We start from the raw sequence: 20,950 nt of genomic DNA, 5'->3' as shown, positions 1-20,950 counted from the left end.
AGAACAGGTTTTATGTTAGCTCTGGGAGCTCTGCTACACCTTGTCTTAAAAGTGAATTTATGGCTCTTGCTCTTCAGATTAGTGACAAATTCGATGTGTTCCAGAGCACTTGTATCGCCTTGAAAGGTAGTCACTTGTTAGACCCTGCTGGTGAGGGTTAGGGTGATCACCAATAGTGTTATGCCAAACCACAAAATACATATTAACCAAAAATGTGCAAACTCCCCATTCTCCTGGAATGTAGGAGGAATTGAGCAAGAGAGAAGCAGTGGTGCTTTGACAAGAGATTCCAATCAGTGGACTAAGGTGTGCATTTTACTAATGACTAAATTTTTCAGTGGGCTGTTTATGTCAGAACCAAATTAAAGGTGCAACATCAATTTGAAAATCCTGTTGGAAAATTGTATACCTAATATGTTACAAGTAAGTGAAACCTGAGATTACGCAAATGGGGTGGGGGAGAATACATCTATTTTTTTCAACTTGTTTGCTTTCTGCATTGGGCAGAATTTGTGTATAATCAATGTTCCATGGCATAGTCGGTCCCTTTCTGAAAAGACCATAAACATCAACAAAGAAGCAGAAAAATTCTTCTAATATTTTTAAGTAATTAGAAGCAAAAATAAATAAATAAATAAAAATAAAAAAATCAGAACATACTATTTAAAGAGTGTTCTTTGGGAAACTAGATTAAAAAAAATTAGCTAGTTTTTAAAAAACTCAAGTTGACAGTGTCTTTTTATAAAATCAATTATTTCAACTGCAATATTTTGAAACATTTTATTCTCTCATATTTTCACAGGTGAAAAATAACACTATCACCTATTCCAATGTAATCAGAACATCTCCTTCTGGTTATATTATCACAAGGGAAAATGACTTTCAGTTTCACGTTACCTGCAAAATGAACCAGGACACAATGGTAGAAATAATGTACGTTGCCAAAGGTGCTATTGACATACGTGAAACCCAGCATGGCAGATATGACGTGAATATTTCATTTTATGAATCATCAAATTTCTCAAATCCAGTTTACAATTCCCCATACTATGTTGACTTAAACCAGGATTTATTCCTTCAAGCCACTCTCTACAGTTCCGATTCCAACCTGGTGCTGTTTGCAGACACATGCATGGCATCTCCATATTCTGATGACTTCACAAACCTGACTTATGGTTTAATCAGGAATGGGTAAGGACTTTTAGTTATAAAGAAGTTATACCTAAAGTTATAAGTGTATCTTTCTTTCTGCTTTTATTGCTTGCATTGCAGCAGTAAAGCAGACATATTTACTCTGATTCCTCCATGTGTGTTAGTGGAGCAATTCTGATTTATTTTGGTTTTGTTTTTTTGTTACAGATGTGTAAGAGATTCCACCTACAGCTCATACTATTCACCAATGGGATACATTGTTCGTTTCAAATTCAATGCCTTCAAGTTTCTCAACAGACATGCTGCCATTTACTTGCAGTGCAAGATAGTTGTATGCAGGGCATATGATTATTCTTCTCGATGCTATCAGGGATGTTTAGCGAGGCGCAAGAGGGATACAAGTCCTTACCAGGAAAAAATAGATGTTGTTGTGGGGCCAGTCCAGCGTAAAAAAGAAACCAATGAGGACAAAAAATCTGGTAATTTATTTTTATGGCCTTTTCTCTTGCTGTATCTGTTAAGTATTATTTTACAATATCATTGTGGGGGGAAAAGAACTAGGTGGCCTTCTTTCTGGCAGCCAAAGTAACATCGAAGGCCCAAATTCAGGCCCGCTGACAGAAGCTGACTATACAGACGGCCTTTACATAGAACAGTACAGGCCAGGGCCTGAACAAAACTAAGCTGTACAAGCCCCTGCCAAATACAGTCATGGGCTATGACCAGAGGAGGGAGGGGGAGGAAGCAATGCAATAGGCCTTAGCAACAGAATAACTGCTTGTTTATGAAATACATGATAACTGCCTGTCTGTAAGAACACAATAACCGCTTGTTTATAAAACATAATAACTGCCTATATGATGAAATTGCTTCTAGTAAAGGTCAACTTCCCCTATAATTCCAGCTATCTGCCAACCAGCTAATCATATATCATCTTTGGGCATCCCGTAATAAACCCCTATGACCCCGGAAAAAAACAATATGTACCCTGATGAGAACAACATTCCAGCTGGTGCTAAGTACCACCCATGTCGGAAACCACCAAGAAACCCCCACACACACACCCAATAAGCACCCAATTCTCGTAAATAATGAGGGAGCTACCGGGAAAAAGGGACAGACCCCTACTCTTATTTTCGCATAAATGACGTATTATTTGTACAATGCTTGCGGTTTGATGGAATAAAGGCAGCCTGCGTGCTGTGCTAGGTGTGGTAGTTTTCGGACTGCTACCTCAACGCGTTGGTACGTTTTGCAATAAACTGGCCTCAGGCTTGAGTCTGTGAACTAAAATCAATGCATGGGTGACTTTTTCCACGACACATTTAAGTATCACATTTCAGTATGTCATATTCTTTGCCTGCTTCCTTATCATGAATTCTGAACAGGAGTGTGCTAAGGGACAAGCCTTTTTCTTTGTGAACGCAATTTGATGGGAAAAAGGAGTTAATCATGAAAGTATCCAGAAATTTTTCAAGCATCCGTTATTCCCGCAAAAAAATCTCCACCCTACTGTCAGTTTATGTCATAAAATGATTACATGCTGATAATCTGCTTTTCTTTATAATGCCTTCTCTAAACAAATCTGTAATGTGTACTTTTTCCTTCTTCAAATCCCTCTTCAAGACCCACTTCTGCTTTGACAGCTAGAAAAACCCAGCGTTGGCTGTGCTATTATTTATTGATAAACTTAAATTCAGATTATTCAGAAACATCAGTTTAGCTCACCTCAGCTTAGATACACCTATTTGTTTAACTGCCGTTTGTATTGCTTTCACCCTGGTCTCTCACTCTCTCCTTTTCTTCTGTTTGTTACTCACCTGTTGCACCTTGTTTCACATTAATTAGCTTTTTGGTTCAGAGGCCTTATCTTCCGAGTGTTTGCATAGTGCATAGCATAATGAGAACCCAGTCCTAAATGGAGCTGTAGGCGTTACAGTAATGCAACTAATAATGGTGGTGATCATCATTATTATAAATGTGAATGGACTTGTTTACAGACTTATTCATGATTACAGAAAATAATGGTGTACTGGTCTTTTACTGTAGGATAAGAGCGAATGCTTGATCAAAATATTGGCTTACAGGGGAAACAAATGTCTCTCAGAATTGGTAATAGGGCATTTCATTTCACTTTCACAGATGCTAGTTCAAATTTAGTCTGAACCTCTAGTCCCTGAACGTTGTTACCATTTGATTGCTTGTCAACGGGCTGTGTAAAATAAATTGGTGGCCTTGGTCTGGGTAATTACATTACAAACACCATCAACAATTGGAACTTTTGTGATAGTCCTCAGAGACCTCATGATGCTAATGAGCACAGACTGAGCTATCGTCTTACCCCTAGAACTGGTTGATGGTCTTCCAGGTCGCGGTTGAGACACACTGACAAAGCAATGTGAGATATTGGCATTGCTGTTGTTTTGTCTTGCACCTAAGCATAAGATGTTAAACTCCAGAGTTGTCTATCGGTCATTTTTAACATATGCTGCATTTGCTTGTGCTATTTTACTTTAACAGACATTAAACAATTTGCTCTTGTTTTCAAAACTAAATTTATCAGTATGACACTTTTGGTCAGACTATTATGATTCTTAATGGCAATGAATTTTTTACCTTTAAATCTCAACGGTGTCCTTGATGCTCTATCACTCTAGCACCTCCTATGTATTTATGTACTGACAAAAACTGTAAGATTAAGTCAGATAAACTCTCCCTCTCATTTACAGATCCACACAAGAGAGAGTTTCTGGAAAAAGACGACGTACACAGCCCATTTGTTCTTGTCACTCTGCTCTTGGCAGGAGTTGTTTTGGTTCTCACTGGGGCCCTTTTGAGAAGTAAACTGAGGAGAAGCACTGAGTATCAAGTGCTATGAGAGTATCCCAAGGCATCACATGAGGTGGCTCAGCCTCATTCTTTCATGAATGTATTCAATGTCAAACATTTGCACAATGATTTAATAGATAACATAGTAAATTAAAAAGGAAAGTACTTGGCTTTCAAAGGTCAACAATAAATGTACAGAACATGCTCTAATATGCAGAGATGTGTTCCACTAAATCTGATTTGGATGCACTTTAAATGAAGAGTCTCAAATAGGGCTTGAGGAAAATAAATCTTCAGTTTTGAGTGTGCAGACAAAAGTGCACATGCACCAATTGTACCTGCAATATCTTGTCTTCGTACACACAAATGGACATGGATATGTTCAAAGTGGGTAACTGTGCAGGCAGTAGATGGGTACACAATTATTTGATTCTTGCAGCATTTGGTGATTTCCTAACATGTTTAGTGCATTTGTATTTTGGTTACAGTGATCAGTCTGAATATGTTTGGGAAGGTTTTGACTAGGTCAGTTGTAGAGAAAGGACAGCTGTGAAACTCTGATCTGGACATTGGGGGTGTTGAGTTCTGTGGATTCAGGTTGGGGCCATCTCTGCATTTAACTAGCACAAGTAAGTGTATTTCTCTGGAAGTAACATGAAAATTCCTGCCCTTGTTAATTTAGTAAACACTTGATTATTAAAGTGATACATCTTGAAATCCAACAGTTGTTTAGCATAGGGATGTATATTAAGTTTTTATTATACCTAATTAAACACATAATCAATCAGTATAAATAGTTTAAAATATAATAAATGTATTTAGGATGTAATTACAAATGAAAGTCTGTATGAGTGTATTTTGTTTCTGATTAAGATGCAAAACCGACATCAAATAAAATGCTAAAACTCTGTCAATGAACTGCGTGTTTATTTTTTACCTTAGATAGGGAAAGCATGGCATTAGATAGAATTGCATCTTATTTCTTTTTAGGCTAAATCTGCACTCCACAACTAAGCCATCCACACACAAATAAGTCTGATTCAGGTCAGCAAGCAATCAAGACTTGGGTCCTCGGACCCTGCTAGGAGGATGGGAGAAAGCCCGAGTCCCATTTTGACTCTGGTCCAAGCCCTGTCATTTTGCAGAGTGGACTCATGTCAAAAGGTCTATATAGTCCAGCATGGATGCATTGGCACTGAAACCCGAGTCCATCAATTGTGGACCTAGGTTTACAATTCAGTATGGATGCTCAAGCTCTGACTTAGTGTACAGTGTAGACATGTACATACATTTTATTAATACAGTTTTTAAAAAACTCAAGTTGACAGTGTCTTTTTATAAAATCAATTATTTCAACTGCAATATTTTGAAACATTTTATTCTCTCATATTTTCACAGGTGAAAAATAACACTATCACCTATTCCAATGTAATCAGAACATCTCCTTCTGGTTATATTATCACAAGGGAAAATGACTTTCAGTTTCACGTTACCTGCAAAATGAACCAGGACACAATGGTAGAAATAATGTACGTTGCCAAAGGTGCTATTGACATACGGGAAACCCAGCATGGCAGATATGACGTGAATATTTCATTTTATGAATCATCAAATTTCTCAAATCCAGTTTACAATTCCCCATACTATGTTGACTTAAACCAGGATTTATTCCTTCAAGCCACTCTCTACAGTTCCGATTCCAACCTGGTGCTGTTTGCAGACACATGCATGGCATCTCCATATTCTGATGACTTCACAAACCTGACTTATGGTTTAATCAGGAATGGGTAAGGACTTTTAGTTATAAAGAAGTTATACCTAAAGTTATACATGTATCTTTCTTTCTGCTTTTATTGCTTGCATTGCAGCAGTAAAGCAGACATATTTACTCTGATTCCTCCATGTGTGTTAGTGGAGCAATTCTGATTTATTTTGGTTTTGTTTTTTTGTTACAGATGTGTAAGAGATTCCACCTACAGCTCATACTATTCACCAATGGGATACATTGTTCGTTTCAAATTCAATGCCTTCAAGTTTCTCAACAGACATGCTGCCATTTACTTGCAGTGCAAGATAGTTGTATGCAGGGCATATGATTATACTTCTCGATGCTATCAGGGATGTTTAGCGAGGCGCAAGAGGGATACAAGTCCTTACCAGGAAAAAATAGATGTTGTTGTGGGGCCAGTCCAGCGTAAAAAAGAAACCAATGAGGACAAAAAATCTGGTAATTTATTTTTATGGCCTTTTCTCTTGCTGTATCTGTTAAGTATTATTTTACAATATCATTGTGGGGGGAAAAGAACTAGGTGGCCTTCTTTCTGGCAGCCAAAGTAACATCGAAGGCCCAAATTCAGGCCCGCTGACAGAAGCTGACTATACAGACGGCCTTTACATAGAACAGTACAGGCCAGGGCCTGAACAAAACTAAGCTGTACAAGCCCCTGCCAAATACAGTCATGGGCTATGACCAGAGGAGGGAGGGGGAGGAAGCAATGCAATAGGCCTTAGCAACAGAATAACTGCTTGTTTATGAAATACATGATAACTGCCTGTCTGTAAGAACACAATAACCGCTTGTTTATAAAACATAATAACTGCCTATATGATGAAATTGCTTCTAGTAAAGGTCAACTTCCCCTATAGTTCCAGCTATCTGCCAACCAGCTAATCATATATCATCTTTGGGCATCCCGTAATAAACCCCTATGACCCCGGAAAAAAACAATATGTACCCTGATGAGAACAACACTCCAGCTGGTGCTAAGTACCACCCATGTCGGAAACCACCAAGAAACCCCCCCCACACACACCCAATAAGCACCCAATTCTCGTAAATAATGAGGGAGCTACCGGGAAAAAGGGACAGACCCCTACTCTTATTTTCGCATAAATGACGTATTATTTGTACAATGCTTGCGGTTTGATGGAATAAAGGCAGCCTGCGTGCTGTGCTAGGTGTGGTAGTTTTCGGACTGCTACCCCAACGCGTTGGTACGTTTTGCAATAAACTGGCCTCAGGCTTGAGTCTGTGAACTAAAATCAATGCATGGGTGACTTTTTCCACGACACATTTAAGTATCACATTTCAGTATGTCCTATTCTTTGCCTGCTTCCTTATCATGAATTCTGAACAGGAGTGTGCTAAGGGACAAGCCTTTTTCTTTGTGAACGCAATTTGATGGGAAAAAGGAGTTAATCATGAAAGTATCCAGAAATTTTTCAAGCATCCGTTATTCCCGCAAAAAAATCTCCACCCTACTGTCAGTTTATGTCATAAAATGATTACATGCTGATAATCTGCTTTTCTTTATAATGCCTTCTCTAAACAAATCTGTAATGTGTACTTTTTCCTTCTTCAAATCCCTCTTCAAGACCCACTTCTGCTTTGACAGCTAGAAAAACCCAGCGTTGGCTGTGCTATTATTTATTGATAAACTTAAATTCAGATTATTCAGAAACATCAGTTTAGCTCACCTCAGCTTAGATACACCTATTTGTTTAACTGCCGTTTGTATTGCTTTCACCCTGGTCTCTCACTCTCTCCTTTTCTTCTGTTTGTTACTCACCTGTTGCACCTTGTTTCACATTAATTAGCTTTTTGGTTCAGAGGCCTTATCTTCCGAGTGTTTGCATAGTGCATAGCATAATGAGAACCCAGTCCTAAATGGAGCTGTAGGCGTTACAGTAATGCAACTAATAATGGTGGTGATCATCATTATTATAAATGTGAATGGACTTGTTTACAGACTTATTCATGATTACAGAAAATAATGGTGTACTGGTCTTTTACTGTAGGATAAGAGCGAATGCTTGATCAAAATATTGGCTTACAGGGGAAACAAATGTCTCTCAGAATTGGTAATAGGGCATTTCATTTCACTTTCACAGATGCTAGTTCAAATTTAGTCTGAACCTCTAGCCCCTGAAAGTTGTTACCATTTGATTGCTTGTCAACGGGCTGTGTAAAATAAATTGGTGGCCTTGGTCTGGGTAATTACATTACAAACACCATCAACAATTGGAACTTTTGTGATAGTCCTCAGAGACCTCATGATGCTAATGAGCACAGACTGAGCTATCGTCTTACCCCTAGAACTGGTTGATGGTCTTCCAGGTCGCGGTTGAGACACACTGACAAAGCAATGTGAGATATTGGCATTGCTGTTGTTTTGTCTTGCACCTAAGCATAAGATGTTAAACTCCAGAGTTGTCTATCGGTCATTTTTAACATATGCTGCATTTGCTTGTGCTATTTTACTTTAACAGACATTAAACAATTTGCTCTTGTTTTCAAAACTAAATTTATCAGTATGACACTTTTGGTCAGACTATTATGATTCTTAATGGCAATGAATTTTTTACCTTTAAATCTCAACGGTGTCCTTGATGCTCTATCACTCTAGCACCTCCTATGTATTTATGTACTGACAAAAACTGTAAGATTAAGTCAGATAAACTCTCTCTCTCATTTACAGATCCACACAAGAGAGAGTTTCTGGAAAAAGACGACGTACACAGCCCATTTGTTCTTGTCACTCTGCTCTTGGCAGGAGTTGTTTTGGTTCTCACTGGGGCCCTTTTGAGAAGTAAACTGAGGAGAAGCACTGAGTATCAAGTGCTATGAGAGTATCCCAAGGCATCACATGAGGTGGCTCAGCCTCATTCTTTCATGAATGTATTCAATGTCGAACATTTGCACAATGATTTAATAGATAACATAGTAAATTAAAAAGGAAAGTACTTGGCTTTCAAAGGTCAACAATAAATGTACAGAACATGCTCTAATATGCAGAGATGTGTTCCACTAAATCTGATTTGGATGCACTTTAAATGAAGAGTCTCAAATAGGGCTTGAGGAAAATAAATCTTCAGTTTTGTGTGTGCAGACAAAAGTGCACAGGCACCAATTGTACCTGCAATATCTTGTCTTCGTACACACAAATGGACATGGATATGTTCAAAGTGGGTAACTGTGCAGGCAGTAGATGGGTACACAATTATTTGATTCTTGCAGCATTTGGTGATTTCCTAACATGTTTAGTGCATTTGTATTTTGGTTACAGTGATCAGTCTGAATATGTTTGGGAAGGTTTTGACTAGGTCAGTTGTAGAGAAAGGACAGCTGTGAAACTCTGATCTGGACATTGGGGGTGTTGAGTTCTGTGGATTCAGGTTGGGGCCATCTCTGCATTTAACTAGCACAAGTAAGTGTATTTCTCTGGAAGTAACATGAAAATTCCTGCCCTTGTTAATTTAGTAAACACTTGATTATTAAAGTGATACATCTTGAAATCCAACAGTTGTTTAGCATAGGGATGTATATTAAGTTTTTATTATACCTAATTAAACACATAATCAATCAGTATAAATAGTTTAAAATATAATAAATGTATTTAGGATGTAATTACAAATGAAAGTCTGTATGAGTGTATTTTGTTTCTGATTAAGATGCAAAACCGACATCAAATAAAATGCTAAAACTCTGTCAATGAACTGCGTGTTTATTTTTACCTTAGATAGGGAAAGCATGGCATTAGATAGAATTGCATCTTATTTCTTTTTAGGCTAAATCTGCACTCCACAACTAAGCCATCCACACACAAATAAGTCTGATTCAGGTCAGCAAGCAATCAAGACTTGGGTCCTCGGACCCTGCTAGGAGGATGGGAGAAAGCCCGAGTCCCATTTTGACTCTGGTCCAAGCCCTGTCATTTTGCAGAGTGGACTCATGTCAAAAGGTCTATATAGTCCAGCATGGATGCATTGGCACTGAAACCCGAATCCATCAATTGTGGACCTAGGTTTACAATTCAGTATGGATGCTCAAGCTCTGACTTAGTGTACAGTGTAGACATGTACACACATTTTATTAATGTGAATTTATAGCTACTTTTCTACCACTAATCCCCATTTAGGTGCAATAATCTAGTATCTAATAAATGTAAAAAAAATAGGTAAAAACATTCACGTTATAGATCTGCTTTGAGTAGAGGAAAACCACTCCCACAAGGGTAGTATTCTCTCTTTCCCCTACATCCAGCTATGGTCTGACGTTTTTGTCGCTCATGGTCTAATTTAGGCCCTGATTTCTATAGGGCTACTCTTGTGTGTAAACATTTTCAGGAGGGGCATAAAATTATAGGCTCCTCTGATCTGGGACCTTGTCTGCTTATATGCCTGTAAAGCACAATCCACAATAACAAATGGCTAATTCCTGCAGCCTTTACTTGAAGGCTCTGAAGACAAGTTTTTCATGCAGAATATGGCCCAACATTTTAAATAAAAAGTTCATTGATGCTTATTCTGAAAAATCCTACGCTCCAACTTCCCACGCTATGCACTGTGCAGAACTTTCAGATGGACCGAATATAGTGAGTAGGTAGCATGATGGTAAATGGAATTCAGTGTTGACTAATACAAGGTAATGTATGTTGGAAGGAATCATTGGAGCTTATCATACACAGCACTGAATTTTAAGTTAACTAAGTCCCCAAAGGCATTGTTAGCAGAAAAATCTCTGATCAAGAGTGAACAGGTGCACATGTGCATATCAACATGGAGCACCCCTAGGGACAAAATATCTTGAATTCCATAAAAAGCAACAGAGGGTCCTGTGGCACCTTTAAGACTAACAGAAGTATTGGGAGCATAAGCTTTTGTGGGTAAGAACCTCACTTCTTCAGATGCAAGAGACTAACACGGCTACCCCTCTGATCTTGAATTCCAGTTACTGTATAAGGTAGGCAACCTCTCCATTTTAACAAAGAAAGAACTGTGACCTAGCAAAGAAAGCACTTCAGGATATTGGCTCATTGTGATTAAAATCCGTGTTGAAATCGACTCTAGACTTGACACAAGTGAAGCAAGTTCAGAAATCTAACTTCTGATACATGTGCCAGGCTCCTGCTGATGTTAATTTAAGCTATGTGTGCACATTGAAGAAAGAATGGCCCCCTACGTATAGGTGGATCAGGAAATTATATGGTACAATAAACATATTAAGATAACTAAAAAATGCAGTTACTGTAAAACATACCGTTTGCCAAGTAGGGATCTCACTGTAAATAATAATAGGTCTACTGAAACAGTTCCTCTGTACTGATTTCTTGCAGGCAATGAAATCTCAAATTCCATAGCATACCCCTAAGTAATTATCAACCTGTAAACTCTGCAGAACATTTAATCAGATTGACTAGACATCCAGTCAAATTGGGTACCAAGCTGACCTTGGTACTAATTTAGGATCTGCTCCTTCAGTCCTAAACATCATTGGAAGTTTTGCTGGCTAGGATAGCAAGAGCAAGCCCTTCAAGCATTAAACTCCTTCATACAATGAAACTAGTTTGTCATACTGGTGCCATGTTTACAATCCAAAGAATAGATTCTCTAAGTTTTAGATAGCTTTCCTTCTGTTTGTGTTTATTCCTATGTTGTGAACCATAGAACTATCTTGCCTATGGGTTCGAGTTTAAAAATCAACATTCACACTGACTGAATTGACGATATTTTGTCAAGTTACAGTAACTATTAATATTAAGTTTTAGATTCTGGAAATAATTGAGTTTTAGATTATTTAGGGAATAATTGAAACATCCCGGAGACATTGTTCATTTTTTAGAGTTTTTATATATATTTTTGATAGCTTAATCCCTGTCTTGTATAAGGGCTTCACTAATGTATTCTGGAGATTGACTATATATAGCAGAGGTGCAGGTAATTACATACAACCCCACTGGCTTCATTCAATGTGTGGTTATGGCCTAGTGCTTTCAGGTATGGGAGTGTTTACGCTAGGCTACTGTACTCCTTTTAAATTTATTCTTGGTTCTAAGAATTTTTGCATCAGCCAGTTATAAACTAGCTTAACATAAAAAAATTAACAAAGGTGCCAACTTGTAATATTTTTCCTTTGTTTTTTCAAAGAAATGAAACTGTCACTGATTAAAGGAATGAACAGATGCGAATGTCGTGTTAGCAGGGCTTAATTTGTGCTGGGGCTTGCCAGAGCCGAGCCCCAGCACCTCTAGCCTTAGCAGTTCATAGCCCTGGCACCTCATGGCTGGCTGGGTCAGTGATGAACGTAAAAAATTGCTTGAGCCTCGGCACCTCTTTCATTACAAATTAAGGGCTGCGTGTTAGTGTTTATTCCAAAGAAACCTGGGGATCAGTTTGTCATCATTCCTATAACATGAACGATGCTGAAGTTGTGTGCAGACAGCTAGGATGCTCACAGGCCATTTCAGTATCGGGAAATGTCTATTTTGGTCAAGACACCAGAAGTAGTCTCCTGGATAAAGTGAAGTGCAAAGGGAATGAATCCTACCGGTGGAAGTGCTCTCACAGGGGGTGGTACAAACATAACTGTGGTCACCATAAAGATGCTGGTGTCATTTCTTTTATGCATGTTAAGTATTTACTATTGTAAATCAATTACGTGTTGAGTGATACGTTAACATGTTATGGGCAAACATATTAGCTGCATGAAGCTAGTCTATGTAATCTTCTTTGAGCTCTGGAAATTGAGATGCATTTCTGAATCATCGGAATCTTTGTTAATAGCATCCTTAATCCCTGTGTTTGGACTTGTGGAGGCTACTCATGTTGGACCTCCAGTTTATCTGAGTTCCCTGATGACTCTCCTCCACACTGGACTTTTGTCCCACACTTTTACCACACTGTCCTCCCCACCAGTCCCAGGCCTGGCTCACTCCTCATTTACTGCCTCAGTTGCTGGTCCCAGGCTGCTGAATGCCTGGGAATAGGAAATCCTGGGACAGCAAGTTTCTACAGTTGCAAATTCATAGTCTTATCTTTCAATTCTGCCATATTCTTCACAAAGCACATTCTTCTCCTTCCTTCCAGAGTTCAATGCTCACAAAACCCACCACCTGTTTGCTGCCTTACTCTCCTCTCTCAAACCCTTCTTCTCCATTCCCTCTGCATAGGTGATCTCAACAAAGTGACGTGTGTCAAGCTCAGTGTGACCTTCCTGGATTCCCCTCTCCCATCACCCTCCCAACATTTTCTCTTCCCTATCTCCAGTTTACCCTCCACTTCTAGCCCCTCAGCATGTTACTTCCATCCTTTAACCTCCAGCCTACTAATTTTCCTTCCACACTACCACTTTAACTCCCTCATACCAAGCCTTTCCCACTCATCTGGCTCATTCCCCTCTCTGTACAAACCTGTCCTGGTATCGTCTATCCTTAACTGACCCTGTCTGTCTCTCTGATATTCATTCCTATCCAAGCCCTTGTTCTAGGCCTGCTCAGTCATCTGTTGTAGCCAAGAAGCGCCGGGTTCTAACTGCTCTCTCAACCGCTTGGGCTTAAGAGCTTATATCTCCTGAGTTGGCGAGCCAAGGAAACACTGAAGTCTGCATCTATATGTTAAGGGATGACCTACATGGAATCACTGTTAGTAGACCCAGCCCAGAGTACTCTAACCACAAGAGCTGTAGCATGGAGCATAATCCCCTTACCCACAATAGATGTAGAGCTATATATGAAGTGATAGTGGGCAGTGCTGTACTCATCTGATTGCAAGGGCCTGTCAGCAGTAACCAGGGAACAAGAGCAAGAGCCAGGATCAGAGCCCCTTGCCCAGTCATGGAGCAAATGGCAAGAACGTCCAGAGCTAGCCACCCAATTAGGGGCCAGCAGCTCACCCAGCTGATGGCAGGAATCAACCTGATCATCCATCCAGGCCAGGCCAAGCCAAGCAGCAGCCAGCACCAAGAGCAAACAGCCTGACCCCAGCCCTACCCCCAGTCCAGGAAAATGAGCAATTGGGGTGGATCCTCCAGGAGATATGACTGCTCCCTATAAATACATCAGAGGGATAAATACCAGGGAGGGAGGGGAGTTAAGTGCCAATGTGGATGCAAGAACAAATGGCTATAAACTGGCCATCAACAAGTTTAGGCTTGAAATTATATGAAGGTTTCTAACCATCAGAGGAGTGAAGTTCTGGAACAGCCTTCCAAGGGAGCAGTGGGAGACAAAAAACCTAATTGGCTTCAAGACTGAGATTGATAAGTGTATGGAGGGGATGGTATGATAAGACTGCCTACAATGGCATGTAACCAATCTGCGACTGCTAATAGAAAATGTAAACATGGAAAACATGTCTCTGCTTACTGGCATTCATTTTTTCCAATATGTTGAAGATACATTCCTAAGGCTGGTGAATGGGGAGAACGGGTGTGCAGACCGTGTTGAAATTTATTACAGCAGACGCTGGGGACCGGTATGTGATGATGGCTGGGACAGGAGAGAAGCACAGGAGGCGTGCAGACAGCTCAGCTGTGGAAAGGGCAAGGCCATTTTGGTCAAGGCTCAGGCTGAGTTTTCCTGGATGATTTGCAGCGTAGAAGAGAGAAGCCCCTTGTGTGGATTGTTGTCACAGAGGGTGGTTCTTGCACAACTGTGACTTATTAAATTCCAGAACAGATAACACTGGAATCCTCCTGATGGTCACAGTTTGCTTTATGGCTTGGTGCCAAAATAAGTGGCTTGACTTTCACAGGTACAGAGCATAGGGAAGCTCCCACTGATTTCCACGTAGGTGCCTAGTGCCTACTATGAATATATGTTCCTCATTGCAGGTACCTATGTTTGAAATTTTGAGGCTATACTGAGGCTCAGTGATCTGTCCTTGCAGATCCAATTGCAAGATCATAGCCAAAAACATGTTTTGTTTTCTTTTTAAATGAATGAAAAACTTGGATAGTGCAGTGGAAAGTTTTTTAGTGTGCATCATTGTATGTGTTAACCAAAGCACTCGATCAGTGCCCTCCATATGTCAAACTTCAAACAGGCTTTCTTTGTTTCATGAGTGTTTGGTATATTTCTCTAAGAGGTCTGTTGTTATAGGAGACAAGGAAGCTGTTATATGCCAATGCTGCAAAGATCAGTTGAAATGTCACACGAATGGCTTTCCTCTGTGGGAAATCAAAACTCATCTGTTAAACTGAAACTTTCAAATCTTTCAAAACTTTTAGCTTTTTATTATATTAAACTGTAGATAAAAATTTTAGTAGATTTTTGGCAATAAACTAGCTCCTTAAAATATTATCTGCCAGAAAATAAAGATTGATCAATCTTCCCCTAATCTTTTTCCTTTACAATTGATATGGGAAGTATTTGCTGTCCAAGAGCCTAATTGTGTGAAGCCCTGAGTGCCTCCTGCAAAGTGCTGATAGTCCTCAGTTTCCCCCCATTGAAATTGAAGATGCTCCAGCAGCTCATCTGGCACCACCCATTGCAGGACCCTAAATGCTACTTCCAGAAATCAGAATAAGAATAATACTGAATAAGAAATATACAAGGGTAGGTCTTTAACATCATTGTTGGAAACATCTCCTAGAAGACAACACTGGCAGGCATCATCCTATAGCAGTTCGACTCAGAGGGCTGGAGTCTTAGCCAGTGTAAACCAGTGTCACTTCATTTACGTCAGTAGAGTTACATTGACTTACATCAGCTGAGGGTCTGACCAGTGGGGTCATTTCAGAAAAAAATGGAGTCTGAGTGGAATGGGTGTTGCTTTCCTAATGACCACAATCAAAGTTGGAGGCAGGGTAGTGGAAAACATAATGGAGCTTATAGACCTATGAAAAGTCAGGGAGCGCAAACCAAAGTCAGAGTGTTTTTTGTACCTACCCACAGTGGGACTCTAGATTCTGGTCCATTTTTGCTCTGTAGGAATAGAACTATAGGAAAATGGAAAGGTGGAAAATTTCCCAGCTTTAAAATATCCCTTTTCTCCCTGAGTGCGTGTCTCAAGCTCCCATTGATGTAAGTAGCTGTTATCTGGGAACACTGAGGAGAGGATCTAACCCTGTCTGTGGAAGAAGAAATTGTTTAAAAAAAATTAAGATGAACTAAAAACAGTTATTCTAAACAAACTTTTGCAAAAAAAAGGTTTTAAATGTATCCCATAACACATTTATTTTGTAAGAATCCATTAAGTTAAAGAACAAAGATCAAATTGCACAGCACACTCCTTTAGATTGACACGTATATAAATTCTGAAACATGTTTCTTTAGATTCACAGGAAACCCAGTCACTCTTTGATGGTTTAACTCCTTCTTAATGAACTTTTCTCAGCCCACAGAAATGTTGCATTAATTTACTGAAAAACAAAGTGTCAATTACGTTCTTTTTTCTTTCCAAGAAATGTCACCGAGACTGACGAATGGAAGGAGCAAATGTGAGCGTCGTATTGAAATATCTTGTAAAGGAAACTGGGGAACAGTCTGTGATGACTCCTGGGACTTAAATGATGCACAAGAGATGAGCAGGCCATTTCAACACCAGGAAATGTTTACTTTGGTCACGGTTCAAGAAATATTCTCCTTGGTGACGTGTAGTACCAAGAGAAACAATCCTATCTTTGGCAGTGTTTGCACAAGGGCTGGCCCTCATAAAGCTATCTGCATGATGCCAACATTGTTTGTTCTGGTACAGTCTGATTTCACTTATAAGGGAAATAGTCTGGTTTTTTGCAAACTGATTTTAATCTGAATTCCATTTTTGAGTATCATTAGAGGAAGAAATGCTAAATTGCTTGTTCAATTAGTCATTTCATTGAGAATATTCAGGCTTTTAACATTTTAGACTAAATCCTGAGCTCTTTATTCAGGAAAGACTCCTATTGATTACAATGGAGACTTGCCTGGGTAAAGACTTCAGGTTTTGTCCAAAAGCATTTGTGATTTTTCCCTAAATTCCTTATTTTACTGTAGTGAAAGCAGTGTTTGTGTTTCTAGGTTGAATAATAGGCCTCATTCCCCATTCATTGATATTAGTGTATATCAGGAATATCTCCTGTGAAGTCAATGGAGAATCAGGCCCATAGAATTAATGCCTTTTTCAATGGGACTGGGACTGATGACTCTTTAATTAGTTTTTCACTCATTTATGCGCTTTCTACACTGCTAAATTGCTTCTATTTAAGGGCCTGAATTGGCCTATAATTTTTTTAAATCGGTAATATATGAATTGCTCATACTTAGAGGTGGGTCTGAACCAAAAGCCAAGGTAATAACTCCCCTCAAAATTTCAGGAAATTAAGATCTGAACCCAGATTCAGACTTCACAGCTGGCCCCATCTATATAATGAACCAAACAAAACCCCTTACCTGTTTACTCTGGTAAAGTTTAGATCAAGGTGCAAACTGCAGCTTGCGGCCATCTTTACTCATGATCATTCTACACTCATTTGTGTGCACTGATTTTACTGTTGTCAAAATCTAAATAAAGGAAACTCAAAAAGTAATATGTGTTAAAGCTCTCTCTACTACACACTCCTAATCTCCATTGGTTATGCTACATAACTAGAAAGCTATCTGTTTGGATGGTAACTCTTAAAATATGTTGAAAGCAATCAGTGGGGCTAATGAGACTTTTTGTGACCCACCTAACACTACATGCTGAGATCAAAGGCATTCACTGAAAGCAGGGTAACCCTCTTTATTAAATTGTCCAGGTAAACATGAGACCAGGAAAAGAGCCAAGAGTTTAGCGTATGCCAATATAAATGAATCACTTTGGTATAAAATCTTACTTAAATCAAGTTGGTTGAGTGAGAGGATGAAATGAATGGTAACACTGTCCACTCAGCCAAAAACATTGATGCCAATTCATATCAGCATACCAGTCATCTGCATAGCAAAAGAAAGAGTGTTATCTCTGAAGGTGTTTCCCCCTGACATGGTGGACTTCCAATGCTTGTAGGTGGTGACACACCCTGGCTATGGACACACACCTTTGGGAATGGAAAGTTGGACACAGTTCAGGCCACAATAAAGGACATAATACCTAAGGGTTTCATCTACCTTTCCTTAAATGTTTGCACCTGCTTAAGGGCATTTTCGATAGTGACCAGTTTTTTTGTTGTCAGTTTTATTTAATCAACTTTTGTTTTATCCCTTTCCCTATAGATTCTTCACTCTGCCAATATCTTTTTTTATCTGGGCTGAATGTAACAACTGTTAAATCAGGGCTAATTGCTTTTAGGCACCTAGAAGAGAAAAGAAATTGAACTCTGCCCTTCTAGGAGACTGACTAACAGGTTCGGTAATGGCTTGAGAAAGAGGGTAGGTGAATGCCACTTCAGGCATGGGGAGAACAAATAAGCTGAAAAGTGCTAGGTATTAATACTGCATTGCATCTGGAAATGCAGAAAAATACTAGCAAGCTGTCTAATGCCCAGCCTATCAAGCATTCTTAAAACTACAATACCCACCTGCTGAAGTGAAAAAACAAATGGACAGAGCCAGACGAGTACCCAGAAGTCACCTACTACAGGATAGGCCCAACAAAGAAAATAACAGAACGCCACTAGCCATCACCTTCAGCCCCCAACTAAAACCTCTCCAGCACATCATCGAAGGTCTACAACCTATCCTGAAAGATGATCCCTCACTCTCACAGATCTTGGGAGACAGACCAGTCCTTGCTTACAGACAGCACCCCAACCTGAAGCAAATACTCACCAGCAACCGCACACCATACAGCATAAACACTAACCCAGGAACCTATCCTTGTAACAAAGCCTGATGCCAACTCTGTCCACATATCAAGTCAAGTGACACCATCATAGGACCTAATCACATCAGCCACGCCATCAGGGGCTCGTTCACCTGCACATCTACCAACGTGATATATGCCATCATGTGCCAGCAGTGCCCCTCTGCCATATACATTGGCCAAACCAGACAGTCTCTACGCAAAAGAATAAATTGACACAAATCTGACATCAGGAATCATAACATTCAAAAACCAGTGGGAGAACACTTCAACCTCTCTAATGACTCAGTGACAGACTTGAAGGTGGCAATTTTGCAACAAAAAAACTTCAAAAACAGACTCCAAAGAGAGACTGCTTAACTTGAATTAATATGCAAATTAGATACAATTAACTTAGGTTTGAACAGAGTCTGGGAATGGTTGGGTCATTACACTAATTGAATCTATTTCCCCATGTTAAAATATCCTCACACCTTCTATGGATCATCTCAATTATCACTTCAAAGGTTTTTTTCTCTCTCCTGCTGATGATCGCTCATCTCAATTGATTGGCCTCTTACAGTTGGTATGGCTACTCCCACCTTTTCATGTTCTCTGTATGTATAAATATCTTCTATCTGTGTGTTCCATTCTATGCATCCGATGAAGTGGGTTTTAGCCCACGAAAGCTTATGCTCAAATAAAGTTGTTAGTCTCTAAGGTGCCACAAGTACTCCTCTTCTTTTTAGTTTCAACAGATACTCTGCTGTATGGATATCATATACAAAACAGTTGTAAAGGACAATGAAATTTCAGTAGAACTCTCTGACATAGCCTGTTGTGTGTTTATAACCCCTGATTCAGACCCACTTAGTTGTTTGCTCAGGCTTATTCTATAACATTTGGGGGGAGGGATAGCTCAGTGCTTTGAGCATTGGCCTGCTAAACCCAGGGTTGTGAGTGCAATCCTTGATGGGGCCACTTAGGTATCTGGGGCAAAAGACCAGTACTTAGTCCTGCTAGTGAAGGCAGGGGGCTGGACTCTATGACCTTTCAGGGTCCCTTCCAGTTCTATGAGATAGGTATAGGTATTATTTAGAATATTAGGGTTGGAAGAGACCTCAGGAGGTCATCTAGTCCAATCCCCTGCTCAAAACAGGACCAACACCAACTAAATCATCCCAGCCAAGGCTTTGTAAAGCAGGGCCTTAAAAACTTCTAAGGATGGAGATTCCACCACCTCCATGGTTTGGGGGGGAAATTAGGCTATCCCTAATGGTCTGGGCCTTTGCTTGCTTGGCCTGGGCCCACCTTGTGGCTGGCAGGCCCAAAGCCTGAACCAAGCTAAAAGTTGTGTTCCGTGACCGCTGTAATTGAGGGAGAAAAACTAGCCGCCAGTAATTGGGGCTAAAAGCCAGTTTAGAGGGTGTGCTGTATATTTGCAAATGTGTGAAGGTCGCAAGATCCCCTTTCCTTGCTTCCCTCTCGGAGCACTAGGCTCCCTCCCCTGCTCAGAGAGCGGGGGAGCCCTGGGAAACCGCCCACTAACTCAGAGGCAGTAGGGTGACCTACCCCATTCTCCTGAAGACAGGCCAGTGCTCTTTGCTGGAAGAGGGTGTGCGGAGACTGTGCCTTTCGTGACCCTTTTCTGGTTTCCATGCCCTGCGACCAAGTTCTTTTCCCCAATTTCCCTCTTGGAGCCTTAGGCTCCCTTCCCCGCTCGGAGGGGGGGGGGGCCTGGAAACCGCCCGCTACCCCAGAGGCGATAGGGTAGCGACACCATTCTCTTGAAGACGGGTCAGTGCTCTTTGCTGAAAGGAGGGTGTGCAGGGTCCGTGCCTTTCCCGACCCTTTCTGGTATAAATGTTTGAATGTTGGCGTATGGGTCACGCCTCGCCGGTATAACGAGGGGGCACACAGTGAATGTTGTATGTTTTGTCAACCGTGCTAGTCGGCTTGTTAAGTGTTTTGTGTTTTGCCCTTTGTGGGTGACTGTCAACCTGGTGGTGGTTGTCTACTAGGTATCCGTAATGGGGGCAGGGGAATCTAAGCAGATTCCCATGCCAGAGAAGGGCACTCCTGCCGCGTACTCAAATTATGGCCCCTCAACCTGTACATTTTTAAACAAGTGGAACTGGTACACTAGGAATAACCCTAGCCTGCAGTTCCCCCAAGCGGAACCTTCAATTTGAATAAAATTTTGCACCTCAGAGGTGCCCTGTTAACATATAAGGTCAGACAGGACCAGTGAAATGCATATTTTAATTGGTATAAAGAAACAAAAAAAAATGGTACTATACAATTAAAAGAGATAAAAAAGGGAATTGGCAAAGGATTTAATTTCAACTAAGCCGTAAAGAAATGCTATGCAACGGAAGCCCCTTACGTTCACCCCTCAGACAGAGTCTCCCCATTCTGAGGAAATATTCCCCTTGCACCATTCCCGGGCATT

General features: G+C 40.2%; 1 protein-coding gene across 1 annotated transcript in view; it reads left to right on the top strand.

Moving 5' to 3' along the window:
• The window catches only part of CUZD1 (CUB and zona pellucida like domains 1), a 29,528-nt gene extending 20,187 nt beyond the window's left edge, over window positions 1–9,341 (top strand). Inside the window, exons 11-14 of the mRNA XM_065553628.1 lie at window positions 803–947; window positions 5,504–5,768; window positions 5,937–6,208; window positions 8,460–9,341. Coding sequence (XP_065409700.1) covers window positions 803–947; window positions 5,504–5,768; window positions 5,937–6,208; window positions 8,460–8,608 — 831 coding nt within the window. The 3' untranslated portion in view covers window positions 8,609–9,341. The remainder of the gene's footprint in view (window positions 1–802; window positions 948–5,503; window positions 5,769–5,936; window positions 6,209–8,459) is intronic.
• Window positions 9,342–20,950: the final 11,609 nt, after the last annotated feature.

Source organism: Chrysemys picta, chromosome 7 (genome assembly GCF_011386835.1).
Source record: "Chrysemys picta bellii isolate R12L10 chromosome 7, ASM1138683v2, whole genome shotgun sequence".
NCBI classification, from domain to species: domain Eukaryota; kingdom Metazoa; phylum Chordata; order Testudines; family Emydidae; genus Chrysemys; species Chrysemys picta.
This window is presented reverse-complemented; position numbering and strand designations above follow the sequence as displayed.